At 37.4% G+C, this 14,160-nt stretch overlaps 1 protein-coding gene across 1 annotated transcript in view; it reads left to right on the top strand.

Annotated features, from left to right (window-relative positions):
• Positions 1–14,160, top strand: part of IL1RAPL1 (interleukin 1 receptor accessory protein like 1) — a 1,145,215-nt gene that overhangs the window by 881,756 nt on the left and 249,299 nt on the right. Inside the window, exon 6 of the mRNA XM_054005933.1 lies at positions 11,501–11,575. Coding sequence (XP_053861908.1) covers positions 11,501–11,575 — 75 coding nt within the window. The remainder of the gene's footprint in view (positions 1–11,500; positions 11,576–14,160) is intronic.

The raw sequence follows: 14,160 nt of genomic DNA, 5'->3' as shown, positions 1-14,160 counted from the left end.
TTTTCTCTTTTGTGCACAATGATGGGGGTGGTAAAAACATCTGAAAGATCACTTTGGCCAGCCCACTCATTATGCCAAGTATTTATACCTGTCCAGTTCTGTATCAGTGAATCCCCATTTGAATCAACATCCTTTATTCATCGCTACTTCTGAGCCAGGCCCTTTAAGTTACATTGCTATTAAACATATCATTAACTGTTTTAAACATATAGAAACTGTTAAAACATTCCTATTTAAGGAGGAATTTCTTTCTTGCTTGTTTACAACTTGCACATTGCTGTTTTACAGTCTATCTGAAAGATTAGTCATATTCCGAGGTAGATATTGTAGTTTACTGGACTGGAGTATTTGCCTTACAGCAGTGGTATTTCATCCATAGCAATGTTTTTATTATTATTATTATTATTATTACAATAGTGCCACCATTTAAGCTTTATGGCACCATGTGTGTGGATGGGTGTGTGCACGCACACACATTTTAAGGAAGTGCCTGTGGCAATCTGCCATCAGTTCTCAACATTTCTCACTCAGTTAGTTAATAGGCTCTCTGATACCAGGGTAATAGGAGCAGTATAGGAACTAGAATATAATAGAATACAGAAGAACAGGAAATTCTTTAGAGCAAAACTCTTTTCTCAGAGCTACATGGCAGATTCCAATACCACCATCCTGCTGTTCCTGCTTTTGGAGTTCTTTGTATGTAGGAAAATCAAAATATTGAAGGTGAGATCAGCCATGTGGATCTCAGAGTAGAATTGTGCTCTCACTTTTGATCTTGTCCTGCAACTAAAAGTCTTTTGAGATTAAATACTTTTTCTTTTTTAAGATCTAAATGTAAATCTGTCACACGGGCAGACTGATCCTGTCAAGATGTTGGGTTGATATTTCATTGTTCTATTTTAACTACATATGCTAGGAGTCCTATGTTTCATTTTATTTTATTCAAGACTTTATTATAGTTTGTGATGGCAGCATTTTGATTATTTGAGCCTTTCTCTTGAGGGCCACAGAGAATTGCTGTATATGTTCAAGAAAGCTAATAGGAAAAAGAAGCAATATGTGCAGCTTCCCTGAGTTCGTAGGGCTGGCTCAAATGTCATGTCAGCTTCAATTAGAGATGAGCGGATAATGAAAAACCCAACATCTGGTTGGAAATGTGCTCTTCTCCCCCAGTACCCTATCTGTCCTTTGTCATCAGGGGCCACATTTACTTAAAACTTTGTGAACCACTGTTTAGAAATATTCCTGCATTCTTGTCCTACATTTTGTATTTCTCTTTCCAGATTTTTATTGCTACAGACATTTGCATGATAACAGAATCTTTGTTTCTTAATGGTTCATCTACTCCTGCTGCTGCTTCCTTACCTTCCATTTGCAACATGAGAACTGTTATTGCAGAAGCGATTTTTGATGTCACAAAGAGAGGATTATGACTTCAGGTGGGGAAAGAAGCAGCAGGAGCAGATGAACTGTTAAGAAACAATAATCCTGTTTTCACTCAAATATCTCTAGTAATTATTTTTTAAAGGAAGGAGGTGATGAGAAATATGTACATTAAAGGCAGAGACAGAATTCTTTCTAAATACATGGTGTATCAGACCTTTTTCAGAACATGTTAGCAAATCTTAAATCAGCCACAGAGATAACTAAATCACATTAGTCCCCATTACCAATCGTTTTATTGCAGCTTAACATGCCACCTCTAAGATGTCCCTGCATGCAGCTGACCTATCTGTGAAATGCTGGATTCAATAATAGAACCAGTCTTCCCCAGGCAGTGTTGCAGAACATTATTAGTAGGTTGTTGGGCTGTCCATTTCAGGTTTGTTCAATTATAAATGTTGCTCTTATGCAGCCCTTGCCAGTATTATATAGCCCTTGGACCTTTGATCAGTCCCTTGCTAAAGGCTGCAAAGTTATAGTTCTTGGACCGTCAATCAACCCAGCTGTTTGAAGTCTCTGATTAACTAATCGCTCCCTGGTGGTAAGGAGCTGAGCTGAGCTAAGCTAAGCAGAGAAGACTTGGTATTAAAAAGTCATTTGTTAGGCATACTCAAGAACTATGAACACAGGCAGTTAACATGGGAGTTTGGAAAGCGAGCTTAAGAGGCTTTCCTTCTAAGTTCAGCACTAAGTTTGATATCAAGATGGACAGCAATGGAACAGTGGTGGTGGTGACCTGCATCAGATGTGACATGTTCTCTTTCCTGCCTGAAGACAGAAGGGACTTCTTGTACATTAAATGTACATTAGTGCCTGTGCTGGAGGAAAAAGATTCTTGGATTGGATGGGCAAGCTGATACACAACTAAGAATCACAAATTAAGGAGACAACCAGGTTCAGGAACCTGGACAACCTAGACAACCAGGTTCAGGAAACACCAGTACACCAGGTTCAAGGAAGAATGGACCTGGCCACAAAGAAATGGGAGAGAGAGGAAGTCAGAGAGAAGGTGATTTCTAACCACTAGGGGCAGGAGGTCACAGTGGCATTCTACATGATTGGAGATAGTTGAGGAGAGACTGTGGTCACCAGCGACAAGAGAATCACCAGGAATTCCATACCACTAGAAGTTTCAAATTGATACCAGGTCCTCAGTGTAGAAACTATGGAAGATACCTCTCAAGATCCAGCAGATCTAAGGGAAGAGAGAGATTTACAGGACACACACGTGGATGGCAACTTGAATCATCCTGTAAGAAAATCAAGCTTACCCACAAAGAGTTCTCCAGCTGTCCAAGGTAGACAGATGATCCTTGTTGGAGATTCAATATTCAGAAGAATTGAAAGAACATTCTGAAAGGGACGGGAGGATAACAGGATAGTGTGTTTCCTTCCCAGAGCCAGAATACAAGATGCCACTCTAAGCCTGGATAGGCTTCTGAAGTCTATGGGCAAAGATCCATTGGTGACAGTTCGTATCAGCATTATTGACCGGATATCAGATGACTTCACGGAGCTCAGAAGCATACTGAAGAATAATAATATCCAAACAATTTTCTCTGAGATTTTTCCTATCCCACAAGCAAAGGAAGACAGAAGGCAGAAGATTCTGGAAGTGATTCGATTAGGTACATGGTGTAGGATGCAGGGCTTTTGTTTTGTGTAACTTTGGTCCCTTGCTACTGAGGTGGATGCCATTGAAACTATAGAAGATGGACCAATCTTCCTGGGGACAGGCTGGCTAGAGTAGTTTGGAGGGGGTTAAAATAATAGCAAAAGGAAAGGGTTAAAAGAAGGAAGATATGAGCACTCAGCACAAAATCAAGATGTTGAAGAACAAAACAAAAAAAACAAAGGAGAAGAAGAGAAGAAATTTTTGAATTTCCTATACATTAATGTTAGAAGCCTGGGTAACAAACAAGAGGAATAGGAATTGGAATTGCTCATTTATGAACATAAATTTGATCTAGTTGCTATAACTGAAACTGGTGGTATGTTTCAGACAATCGGAATATTTAAAATCAATTATAATAACCTAACAAGAAAACATCTGTGATCATGGGGGACTTCAATTTGAGAAACACATGCTGGAGTTCTCATGCTGTCAGTACTAAAACATCCTTCAAATTTCTAAACAGTTTCCTAACTCAAAAAGTGTTTAATTTAATTCTATATTAGACTTTGTCTGGACAGATGAAGACGAACTAATCACAGAACTTAAAGTTAATTTAGGAACAAGTGATTATAACTTGATCACATTTACAATGTACAAACAGAACAAAGGCTAGAACAGTTCACAATGCTGAAAACAGTTATGAGCCAAATCAGCTGGGAGAAGAATTAAATCAGAAAAATGTGAATAATTATTGCGAATCATTTAGGAACACTAGATGCCCCAAAAGCCAGAATCACACAATTGAGGAATCAGGTTTCAGAGTAGCAGCCGTGTTAGTCTGTATCCGCAAAAAGAACAGGAGTACTTGTGGCACCTTAGAGACTAACAAGGCTATGCTGGTTAAAAAAAAAAAAAGGTTTAGAGGAAAAGTTAAGGCAGCTGTACAAAATAATATATATAAGAAAGGGAAAGTTGATAGGACTGAATATAAATCAGAAAATAAAAATTGTAGAAAATTGATAAGGGAAGCCAAGTGATACTAGTAGAAATCTATGGCTGGCAGAGTTGCAGATGATAAGGAGTTTTAAAAATATATTTTAACAAAAATAATCCTGGCCATGGTATTAGTTCTTTGCCAGATGGAAATGATAGAATAATCAATAATAATGCAGAAAAGGAAGAAGTGTTCAATATTCTTTTCTGTTCTGTATTTGGGAGAGAAAAGATGATGCAGCCTCATCCTATGGTGGTGATAATGCTCTTTGCATTCCACTAGTATCTGTGGAGGATGCTAAATAGAAGTTACTAAAGACAGACTTCTTTAAAATCAGCAGGTCCAGATAACTTGTATCCAAATGCTTTAAAAGAGCTGACTGAGATGCTCATTGGACCATTAATGCTGATTTTCAATAAGTCTTAGAGCCCTGGGGACATTCCAGAAAACTGGAAGAAAGCTATTGTGTCATTTTTTAAAAAAAAGGGTAAATGGGGTGATGTGGATAATTATAGGCCTGTCAGCCTGATCTTGATCTCAGGCAGGTTAATGGAGTGTTTGATATGGGACTTGATTAATAATGAATGAATGGACAGCAATGTAATTAATGCAATTCAATATGCATTTCTGGAAAATAGATACTGTTAACCTCATTTGATGTCTTTTTTGATATTACAAGTTTGGATGACAAAGGTAATAATGTTAACTTAATATACTTAGACTTGTGTACGGCATTTGACTTGGTACTGCACGCCATTTTGTTTAAGAAACTAGAGTGATATAGAAATAATATGGTACACATTAAATAGATTAAAAACTGGCTAACTGGTAGGTCTCAAAAAGTAACTGTAAACCGGGAATAGCCATTGAATGGTCTGTTTGCAGTGGGTTCCTGCAGGGATTGGTTCTTGGCCCTATGCTATTTAATATCTTTATTAATGACCTGGAAGAAAACATAAAATCATCACTGATAAAGTTCGCAGATGACACAAAAATTGGGGAAGTGGGAAATAATGAAGAGGACTGATTCAGTGGGCTCTGGGTCTCATGGTAAACTGGGTGCTAGCAAACAATATGTGTTCAATATGGCTAAAGATAAAATATATATCTGGGAACAAAGTATGTAGGTCATATTTACAGGATGGGGGACTGTATCCAGGGAAGCAGGGATTTTGAAAGGAAGGGGAGATGTAGCTGAACATGAGCTCCCAGTGTGATTCTGTGGCCAAAAGAGCTAATGCAATCCTGGGATACATCAACAGGGGAATCTTGAGTAGGAGTAGAGTTGTTATTTTACCTCTATTTTACATGTACGACCGCTGCTGGAACACTGTGTCCAGTTCTAGTGCCCGCATTTCAAGAAGGATGTTGAAAATTAAGAGAGGGTTCACGGGGATGATTAAAGGATTAGAAAACATGTCTTATAGTGGTAGAATCAAGAAGCTCAATCTATTTAGTTTAACAAAGAGAAAGTTAACGGGTGACTCCATTACAGTCTCTAATTACCTACAGGGAAAACAAATATTTAATAATAGGCACTTCAGTCTAGCAGAGAAAGGTATAGCATGATCCAATAGATGGAAGTTGAAGCTAGACAAATTCAGACTTGGAAGTACGGTGCAAATTTTTAATGGTGAGAGTAATTAACTATTGGAACAATTTACCAACTTATGGTGGAGTGTCCATCAGAGACAATTTTAAAATCAGGATTGGATGTTTTCCTAAAAGATATGCTTTCAGAATTATTTTGGGGAAGTTCAGTGGCCTATGCTATTCAAGATATCTGCCTAAATGATCACAGTGGTCCCTTCCAACCTTAGAATCTATGAATCTACATGAAAACCAATCCAGTTGTAACTGAGAAATGGAATCCAAATTAAGATTTGGTCTCAAGCAATGATTAAATATTTTCTTTTTCTGAAGGATATAAGAAAACAGACACAGTAAGCCAAAGTCTGTTCTATCGGTGTTTCCCTTTGATGTAGGGGGGTTGTGCATTTATAACCGAAAGGAGAATTTGCATTGCATTGCATGATTTAAACTTAGTTTCTATCCTGCAAACACACACATGCTTCATTGTACTCACATGAGTAGTCCCACTGACTTAAATACTATTACTCACATGAGTAGTTTTAAGCACATACCCGAGTATTTGTAGGATTGGTCCCCACGTCATTAACATTCCTGCAGTTTCCTATCATTGAGAGAAAATGTATTACTACATTACCTTTTTTTACAGCAGTCAACGTTTTTTTGTAAATGAACATTTTGCAAGTTACTACACAGTAATATCTGAGATGCTGCTGTTCTCCCCCACCCCTCCTTCCTGTACTTACCGTAGGAATAAACTGCAATATCTTGGCTATTGCTGTGTGTAGTAACTTTTGATAAGTGATGGCTTATCAGTGGTGAGACCTGTGCATTGGTCATAATATTTTACTTTAACAGGTACTTTCATACTGTGCACATTTTTGAAAGAAATGACTTTCAGATATTAACCTGTTCAAGTTTCATTTCTTTCTCTTACTGTTCTTTACCATGCTCGCTACTTATGAAAGGTATTTGTATATAACCTTTAGGATAGCAGCAAGTCCTGAGGTATTTTATACCCCCAGGACTGGTCACTTCCTAGAGCATCAGACTTGGCCTTCTCTCTGTAGCAGACACTATAATAAGGAGGAGCATCTGGATCTGGAGACTGCATCCAGTGCTTCCCCTCTACTGAACAAAACCCTCTTCTCCTATTGTGCTAGGTGTGCCTTGTCCCACTCCTTCCATGCTCCTAGATTGTTTTTCCTGTCTCATGCCAGGAAACAGCAGAGAGCAGGGCTTTACTGCCTGTTGAGCAAGAACTCCATGTTGAAAAGGCTAGCTATAAAGTAGGCAATGTGGTTGGGGAACATGAGACTCTCTCCCTGCTTGGGTAGGGCCATATCATGTGTGCTTTAGGGGCATGGAGAGAGGTAGCATGGGTTTGTTTCAAGAGAGGGGTGGACACAGAGAGGGAAGTGAGGGTTTCAAGAAGAGGGGAGATGCATTACCTTAGAATTCAAAGTGTGGGAATACTTCCCCTTAAGCTTATGGCTTCGTTCCTTCGTTCCTTCCTTCCTCCTATTCAGTCCTGCAGTGATGTCCTAATATTGTATCTGTGACACCAGAGTCATTACCCCCAAAATGGACTGGAAAGCATGAACAAAAGACAAATGAGCCTGCCTGATGTGGCAAAGTGAGAAGCTGAGCTAGGAGAAATCTTTAATTCAAACACACGATTGCAAGCTATGTGTGAATGACTACCACAGCCCTTACTGCTTAGCTATGTGTAATCATTCCTGTAAGGATAATGGAGATTCTCTGTTAGTTCAGTTGATAGGGGCAGTCTGCGCTTTTGGGGAAGGAGGAATCTGAATTTGGTCCCCAAGATGTTTCAAGGGACCATGGTGTGCAGCACGTTGATAACAATTGACAGCTGTGAAGTCCTGTTTGGCCACTGATTTTTTACCATAAAATAACAAACTTTGTAATACCAATTCAAGGCATGTAGAAAAGGGCTGTCCAAGTAAATTTCCTGGTGTATGTTCTAATTTAATTGTAATTCAAAGCATTTCTTTACGTTACAGCTACTGCTAAAGGTCATTAATTAGTGGTGTCATCTCTTTTGACTTTATCATAACTCTTGGGATATCTATTAAATATAAAGGGAGAAAAGAAAGAAATGGTCTTATTTGTAAAACTGATACAGAAAAAATGCTTTGTGTTTTATATTTTATTAAGATTTAGTGATATGCTGCAAAAACTTATAGCAGTTGATGGATATTGTTTGGAAGCAAACTTTATAAATTAGAAAATAAGATGCTTAATCTGCTTTAGAAACCAGTTAAAAATATAGGTTTTGTGAGTTTCACTTGGTTTGTGAAGTTTGCATGGGAGAAAATGTTGTTTGGTTAGAGGACTGGGCATCAGGATTTATGCAAATTGTATTGTTTTGTGACATCAGGTTAATTATCTGACATCGCTGTATCAGTTTACCTGCCAGAAAATGATGTACAATAGAAATTGTTCAAATGTTTTGGCCTCATGGATAGTCAGTCCATCCAGTTAAGAATCCATCCCAAGGGCTTTTCCCCTACGTAAACGGTAGTATTGCTGGGCTGGAGCAAGAGAGAATGTAACTTCTAAGATGCACATAGCTCCATTACAGAGCTTTTAAACTCACCAAGGATTGCAAAAATTGTTAGAGACTACCTCAGTCTTCTAATCACTATCTTAATCCAGGGGAAAATATTGCCAGAAAAGCATGTTTACCTTTTGGAACATGATTTCCAGAGAATTATGCATACTTAATGCATACTGAAATTAAGGACTGGCAGAGCACAATCTATCTTGAAAAATCTGGCTGATCACATTTTAAAATAAAGTATACAAAGTTGCTCAAATTTCACTTTCTTGCCTTTCCTGTTCTAATTTGTAGTGGTTTCCTACAGCCACCTATTGGCTGCTCTGCAGCCAAGAATAGCTGAAAGGCAGAGTGCTCCAGGCGTAAACCCCCTCATATCCCCAGCAAGTTCTGATGCTGGAGGCTTCAGTTTTGAGTAGTATAGGGTTCCCTAGGCCATAGGGAATTTCCATATGGAGTAACATGAAGAGATTGGAACTTGACCCAAATTGAGGCAGTAGAGTGCATTGCATTGTGGTTACCCCATTATATGATGAGTTTCAAACTTGACTGGCCACAAACTTTGGCTGCTGAATTTATCACCTTAAAATGGCCATACAGCAGAGTTATCATCTATGGTTTATTTGTAACAGCAATGGCCACAATGATTAAATAGAAGTTAAATAAATATTAAAACATATATATTAAAACAGCATCTTCTCTCATAACCCTAGAGCTGCTGTAAGCAAGCCTGATGGTTTAGATAAATGACACTGGACACAATGACAGGGTTTTATGAGATTAACACCCCTAATCCCTGGTTAGCTAAAAATGATCATCAATAGCTATGGATATTTACAGACAGCTGCCACCTTAGGTCCAAGGCCCCAGGGAAGTAATGTAGCACGTCATTTAAAAAAAAAGAAAAAAGAAATGGGATCTGTTGTTCTCTAACTCACATGCCTTTTGAACTCAGATTAACTCTACCAGTTACTATGGGTTTGTCTACACTTAAAGCTCTGCAGTGGTTCCGCTTCAGTGAAGAGGTTACCTATGACAACGGGAGGGATTTTTCTGTCAATGTAGGTACTCCCTGAGAGGCAGTAGCTAGGTCAAAAGGAGAATTCTCCCATAAATCTAGCTCTGTCTACATCAGGGGTTAAGTCAATTTAACTGTGACAATCAGGGTGTACATTTTTCACACCCCTGAGCAGAGTAGTTATTGCTACACTAGGAAATTAGGTTGGTATGAGAGAACTTTGTTTGCTTTGAAGAGTATTAAAAGAGATTGAGAACAACAGTGGCTCAAGAAACATTATTTGATAAATGGGCATTGAGTTGAGAGTGACCGAATGGCAAATCTACATTTAAATGACAGAGTGGACACTCTCTGAAAGGTGACAGACTTATGAGTCTTTAAAGAGATGTTAAATGTGAATGACTATCTTTGCAGTTTAAATCAATATTACTAGTTAAGAAAACTCATATCCCAGAAACTTAATTCCCTTCTCCTACCACCCACTTTACCCCCCCTTCCACAAGAGAGAGAGAGAGTCAAGAAATATATTCAGATTCAACAAATACAAAAGTTACTTGAATTCCAGTAAAGTGACTAAAACCTTTTCACAACTGTGGGTTGCCTCAGAGGTCTAACCCTGTGAGTGCAAAATCCACTTGTGAAAAGTAGTACTGTTGTTGGAAGGAACAATAGTGAGCTTGTGAATCAGCTTCAGTTCTTTTGATTTTTTAAAGATAAAGACTTTGATCCAATGCCTAAACAGTGATACCTGGGTTAGTAGTCCAGATATCCAACTGGCCTGGCTTGTGCTCCTGACAGAGAAATGGGAGGGAGAGGGAGAGAAACATTTGAGTTCAGCCTCCCTTAACTGATCCATTCTGTACTTGCTGCAGAGTTGAAATTGGTATGGTGGATTTCAGGGGACATGGATATTTCAATCAGAGAGCTCAAAAAAGCATAATGAAGGCAAAGTGGCTAAATGATTATCTAAAATACTGCTGCCATAGTTCAGCTGACAAGGTGAGCAGATTTAGTAGGATAAACACATGCATCCATGTGCGTAGTGCCAACTTGATGTGGGGGCAGGAGTGGTGTTTTTGACAAATTGGATAGAACGAAGATTATAGAGTCGTGTCAAATGTACTTCAAATCAATGACAGCCCAAAATATCTATTAAAGACGCTAATACAAATTATGGTTAAAAAGTAAAAGAACAGAATTTCTGGATGACTTCAAAAGTGAAAGTAAGGCTTTTCTATGGACATATATTGCTGATATTGGGAAAAAAATCACTTGCTATTTTTCTATTTTTAACTCATGTTTCTGTTGGTCAGAGATCAGTAAAGGCAAGATGTATTTACAATAATAATAATTAATGTGGATTCTGTCATTTAAGCTGTAGATGAAGAATTTGAATAACATGACCACCAGTTTAGTTGCATGATTTGACATTTGAGCTTTGCTTTTTCAGAAGAAAATAATGTACATGAAGATAGTATGTTAGGGATTGATCCTGCAAGTTGATAAGCACCTTTGTACCAGGTGCCAAAAACCATCAGCTCTCACTGACTTTGCTCATATAGCACCTTGGAAGAGATTTATAGAAACTTACAGAATCAGACCTTACTGCCTATCTTGAAAATGCCTAAATGTAAGTCTAACTGCTCTAAGGTAGTACTAGGGGAGACTAAAAATGAAAGAACACTTTTGTGGAAAATCTTGACACTTGTAAACTATTTCCATTTCACAGATTTCAAGAACTGACCCATTTTCTGACTTTGCTTAAAAGTGTCATTGATCTTTTTATTAATGTTCTAATTGAAATTTTTGTCAAAATTGTGTTGGAAATCATTATTGAACATCTTTGCTTACTGAAAATTGTGGTTTCAGTAAACAAATACGTTCTCATACACAATTTTCATTAAAATAATTATTAAACATCTATAAAATTGTCATGGATTTTTTCTGAAAAACAGAAAATTTCTATGATGTCGATAAATGTTTGTGAAAAGTTTGACAAAGATAAATATTTTTGGTCAGAAAAATTTATGACAAGTTCTAAATAGTACCTTGAGTATGAAAAATGCTATTTGTCAATGATGTATTTATTTTACAGTTAGAAAACAACGTACCCATCATAACATCTGGATGTACATTATTTAATTAAAAATGCACACAAATTAAGGGATATCTTAGCTGGCATAGTTAAAAATCAAACACTATTGTATAATATGTAATATTCAGAATAATGATATATGTATTCTTTTTTTCCCCCAGCACCACTAACAGATAAACCACCAAAGCTTTTGCACCCTTTGGAAAGTAAGCTGATGATTCAGGAGACCCAGCTAGGTAAGTAGCAATCATGTCATGCTGTTCAGTAAATTGTGCTGATGTCATCCTTTGTGTTAATGGTTGATAATGATATTAAAGTTTACCCTGAAAGACATGAAAGAACATTAGTGTTTTGCCACCACTATGCCTGGTTTCAATAAAAAATGTGTTGCACAATTGCCATAAGAATATTATTATTATTATACATTGGTTAATGAACACTTACAAAATGTGTATTACAAGATTCTCAATGAATGGACAATGTTAGTTGAGTTTGGTGTGTCATCCTAATATTGATCTCTGAGTCACATCATATTAAATCATATATATGTACTTTATCTAATATACATATTTATGATTCAGTGAGTAATTAAGATTCAGTGTAAGATTATAAGTGCAGAGTTTATTGCACTTTAATCCAAATTCCTCTGCAAGACTTCTTTTGCTTTGGGGTTTAACTATAAATCCACAATGACATTTTGTAATTATAAATACTTGTGATGCCCACAAATCAGCCAACAGACAGTGAGAAGTTAATATAAAAGTGAGAAGTTAATATAAAAGTGTCCGGTTATTGTAATATACCACTATTTAAGAGGGTTTGGAAAAAACGATCTTACCCGGGACAATGTAGAAGAATTCATCAGTGGAGTGAGCATCTTTCTCCTTTTCTCAGTCTGACCAGTGTGGGTGTTGGGATGTAACATGCAGTTTCTGTGCGATGTCTAAAGGCAAACAAATTGTCGAATGGGTTGACGGATGTTCTAGCATTTCATCTATGGAAACAAATAGAATTGAGTTTGGTGGTTTAGCTTGGATAAGTAGCAGACATTTGTTGACAAAAAAAAAAAAAAAAAAAAAGCAGCACTGAATAATGTTAAGGAGATACTGTTGAGGAGAGATATCTAAAATAGGAGAAGTAGATGTCTTGCAAATTAGGACTGAAGTTCATTGGCAAAGAGTTGTGTACTGTGCTTGTCCATGCTATGCCTGACACTAGCAGTATTTAGTGCCCCTTCATTTTAATCAATGTAAAAATGGTGAGATTGGGAATAGTTGGTTAAGGGACTTTAAGATGTTGAAATACATGCACACGCACCCCTGCAGTTGTAATGCAATTCCTTGAAGTATTGATTTCTGGAGGCATTGCTTTCATGCATAATGTCACATAACTACCCATGAGTATATGATATTGTGGATAGTTCTTCTCTCAGTCCCATGAAAAGTCAGGGGAGTATAGTCCAAAATAACTCTGCAAAACTGCTTTCCTGACTAATGCTGCTTTCAGAAATATCATCGGGGGAAAAATGATTTTTTTTTTGCTTTTTGTCACTCTCTTTGCTAAATGTACCATATTGATGAGATTAATTCAAAAAGAGTGTAATTATTAATGGCTAGCTATTGGCTTTTTGTCTCTGATTTTTAGGATTAATCATATCTTTGATTTCTCAAAGTTCTAAGAAATAGAATGAATAATTTGTGAAGTGCCTGGTTATAGGAAAAGCATTTTTCAAAAGACTAAATAGTTGCAGATGAAAGTGAAAGGATTAACTTGAAAATGTCAATTTCACATACAAATTGGAAGGACTGACCATAAATTAATCTGCAGTGATAATGGCTTGGCTTGTCTAACCAGCCTACAGGAACTATATTAATTAATTACTTAAGTATCTATACAAAAAGCATGTGAATGTCGTAAGGGTGCAATGGTGAGACTGAAACTGTGTTGAATAACTATCTTTAAACTGAAGGTCCTTATCCTGCTAAAGTTTAGCATTGTTTGACTTAAATCACATGACTAGTCTCATTGACTTCAGGGAGACGATTCACATGTTTAAAATTAAGTAAATACATTACGCATTGGCAGGATTCCGGCCTTAAAAATTCTGCCACTTATCCATTTGACTCCGGTATCACAGAGAGATTGAAACAGCTGACATTCAAGTCTGAATGTCAGAGTCTCTTCCCATGCTGAGAAACCCAGTTGAAATTAATATTGTAGAGCTACAGGCTGTCTTAGGAGAAGCCTAGATAGTGGTTGGTTTTCTTTCACTTAAAGAAAAAATGGGTGAGATGTTTTTAGAGGCAACTGTAAAGGTTGGGGAGCAAAAGCATTATTTTTTAGGCTGGCCATATGAAAATATTCCTTCTTCCAATTTATATGAGTCAGACATTTGTAATTCCTGCTATGCTGGATCTATCAGCACGACTGATCTTCTACTTGCACCTTGTTGAGAATGCAGGTGCACAGTTCCTCATGGATTTGAGCTACCGTGATTATATTCAGCTTGATTTTGCGTTCTTTACATTGGTTACATATAAATGGTGAATTCAGTTTAAATTAGCCTTTAATTTGGTTTTTAAAAGTTCTGAATGGGACTGGCCCTGGCTGTATTCAAGACCTCCTCTTCGAGCCCTCACCTGTTGGGTTTTTGTACTCACATACCACCTCGAGCTTAGGGGATTCTGCCATTGCCCCTGAAATGGCGCTTTGGTTGTGGTAGCCCCTATGGTGTGGAACTCCATTCCTCCTGAAATCTGTTTCATTTCTTCTCTCTTCACTTTTTAAATTACTATCATGGTTGCTGTTCTATAGTTTTGTT

The sequence above is a fragment of the Malaclemys terrapin genome, chromosome 1, assembly GCF_027887155.1.
Source record: "Malaclemys terrapin pileata isolate rMalTer1 chromosome 1, rMalTer1.hap1, whole genome shotgun sequence".
In the NCBI taxonomy this organism is placed as follows: Eukaryota; Metazoa; Chordata; order Testudines; family Emydidae; genus Malaclemys; species Malaclemys terrapin.
This window is presented reverse-complemented; position numbering and strand designations above follow the sequence as displayed.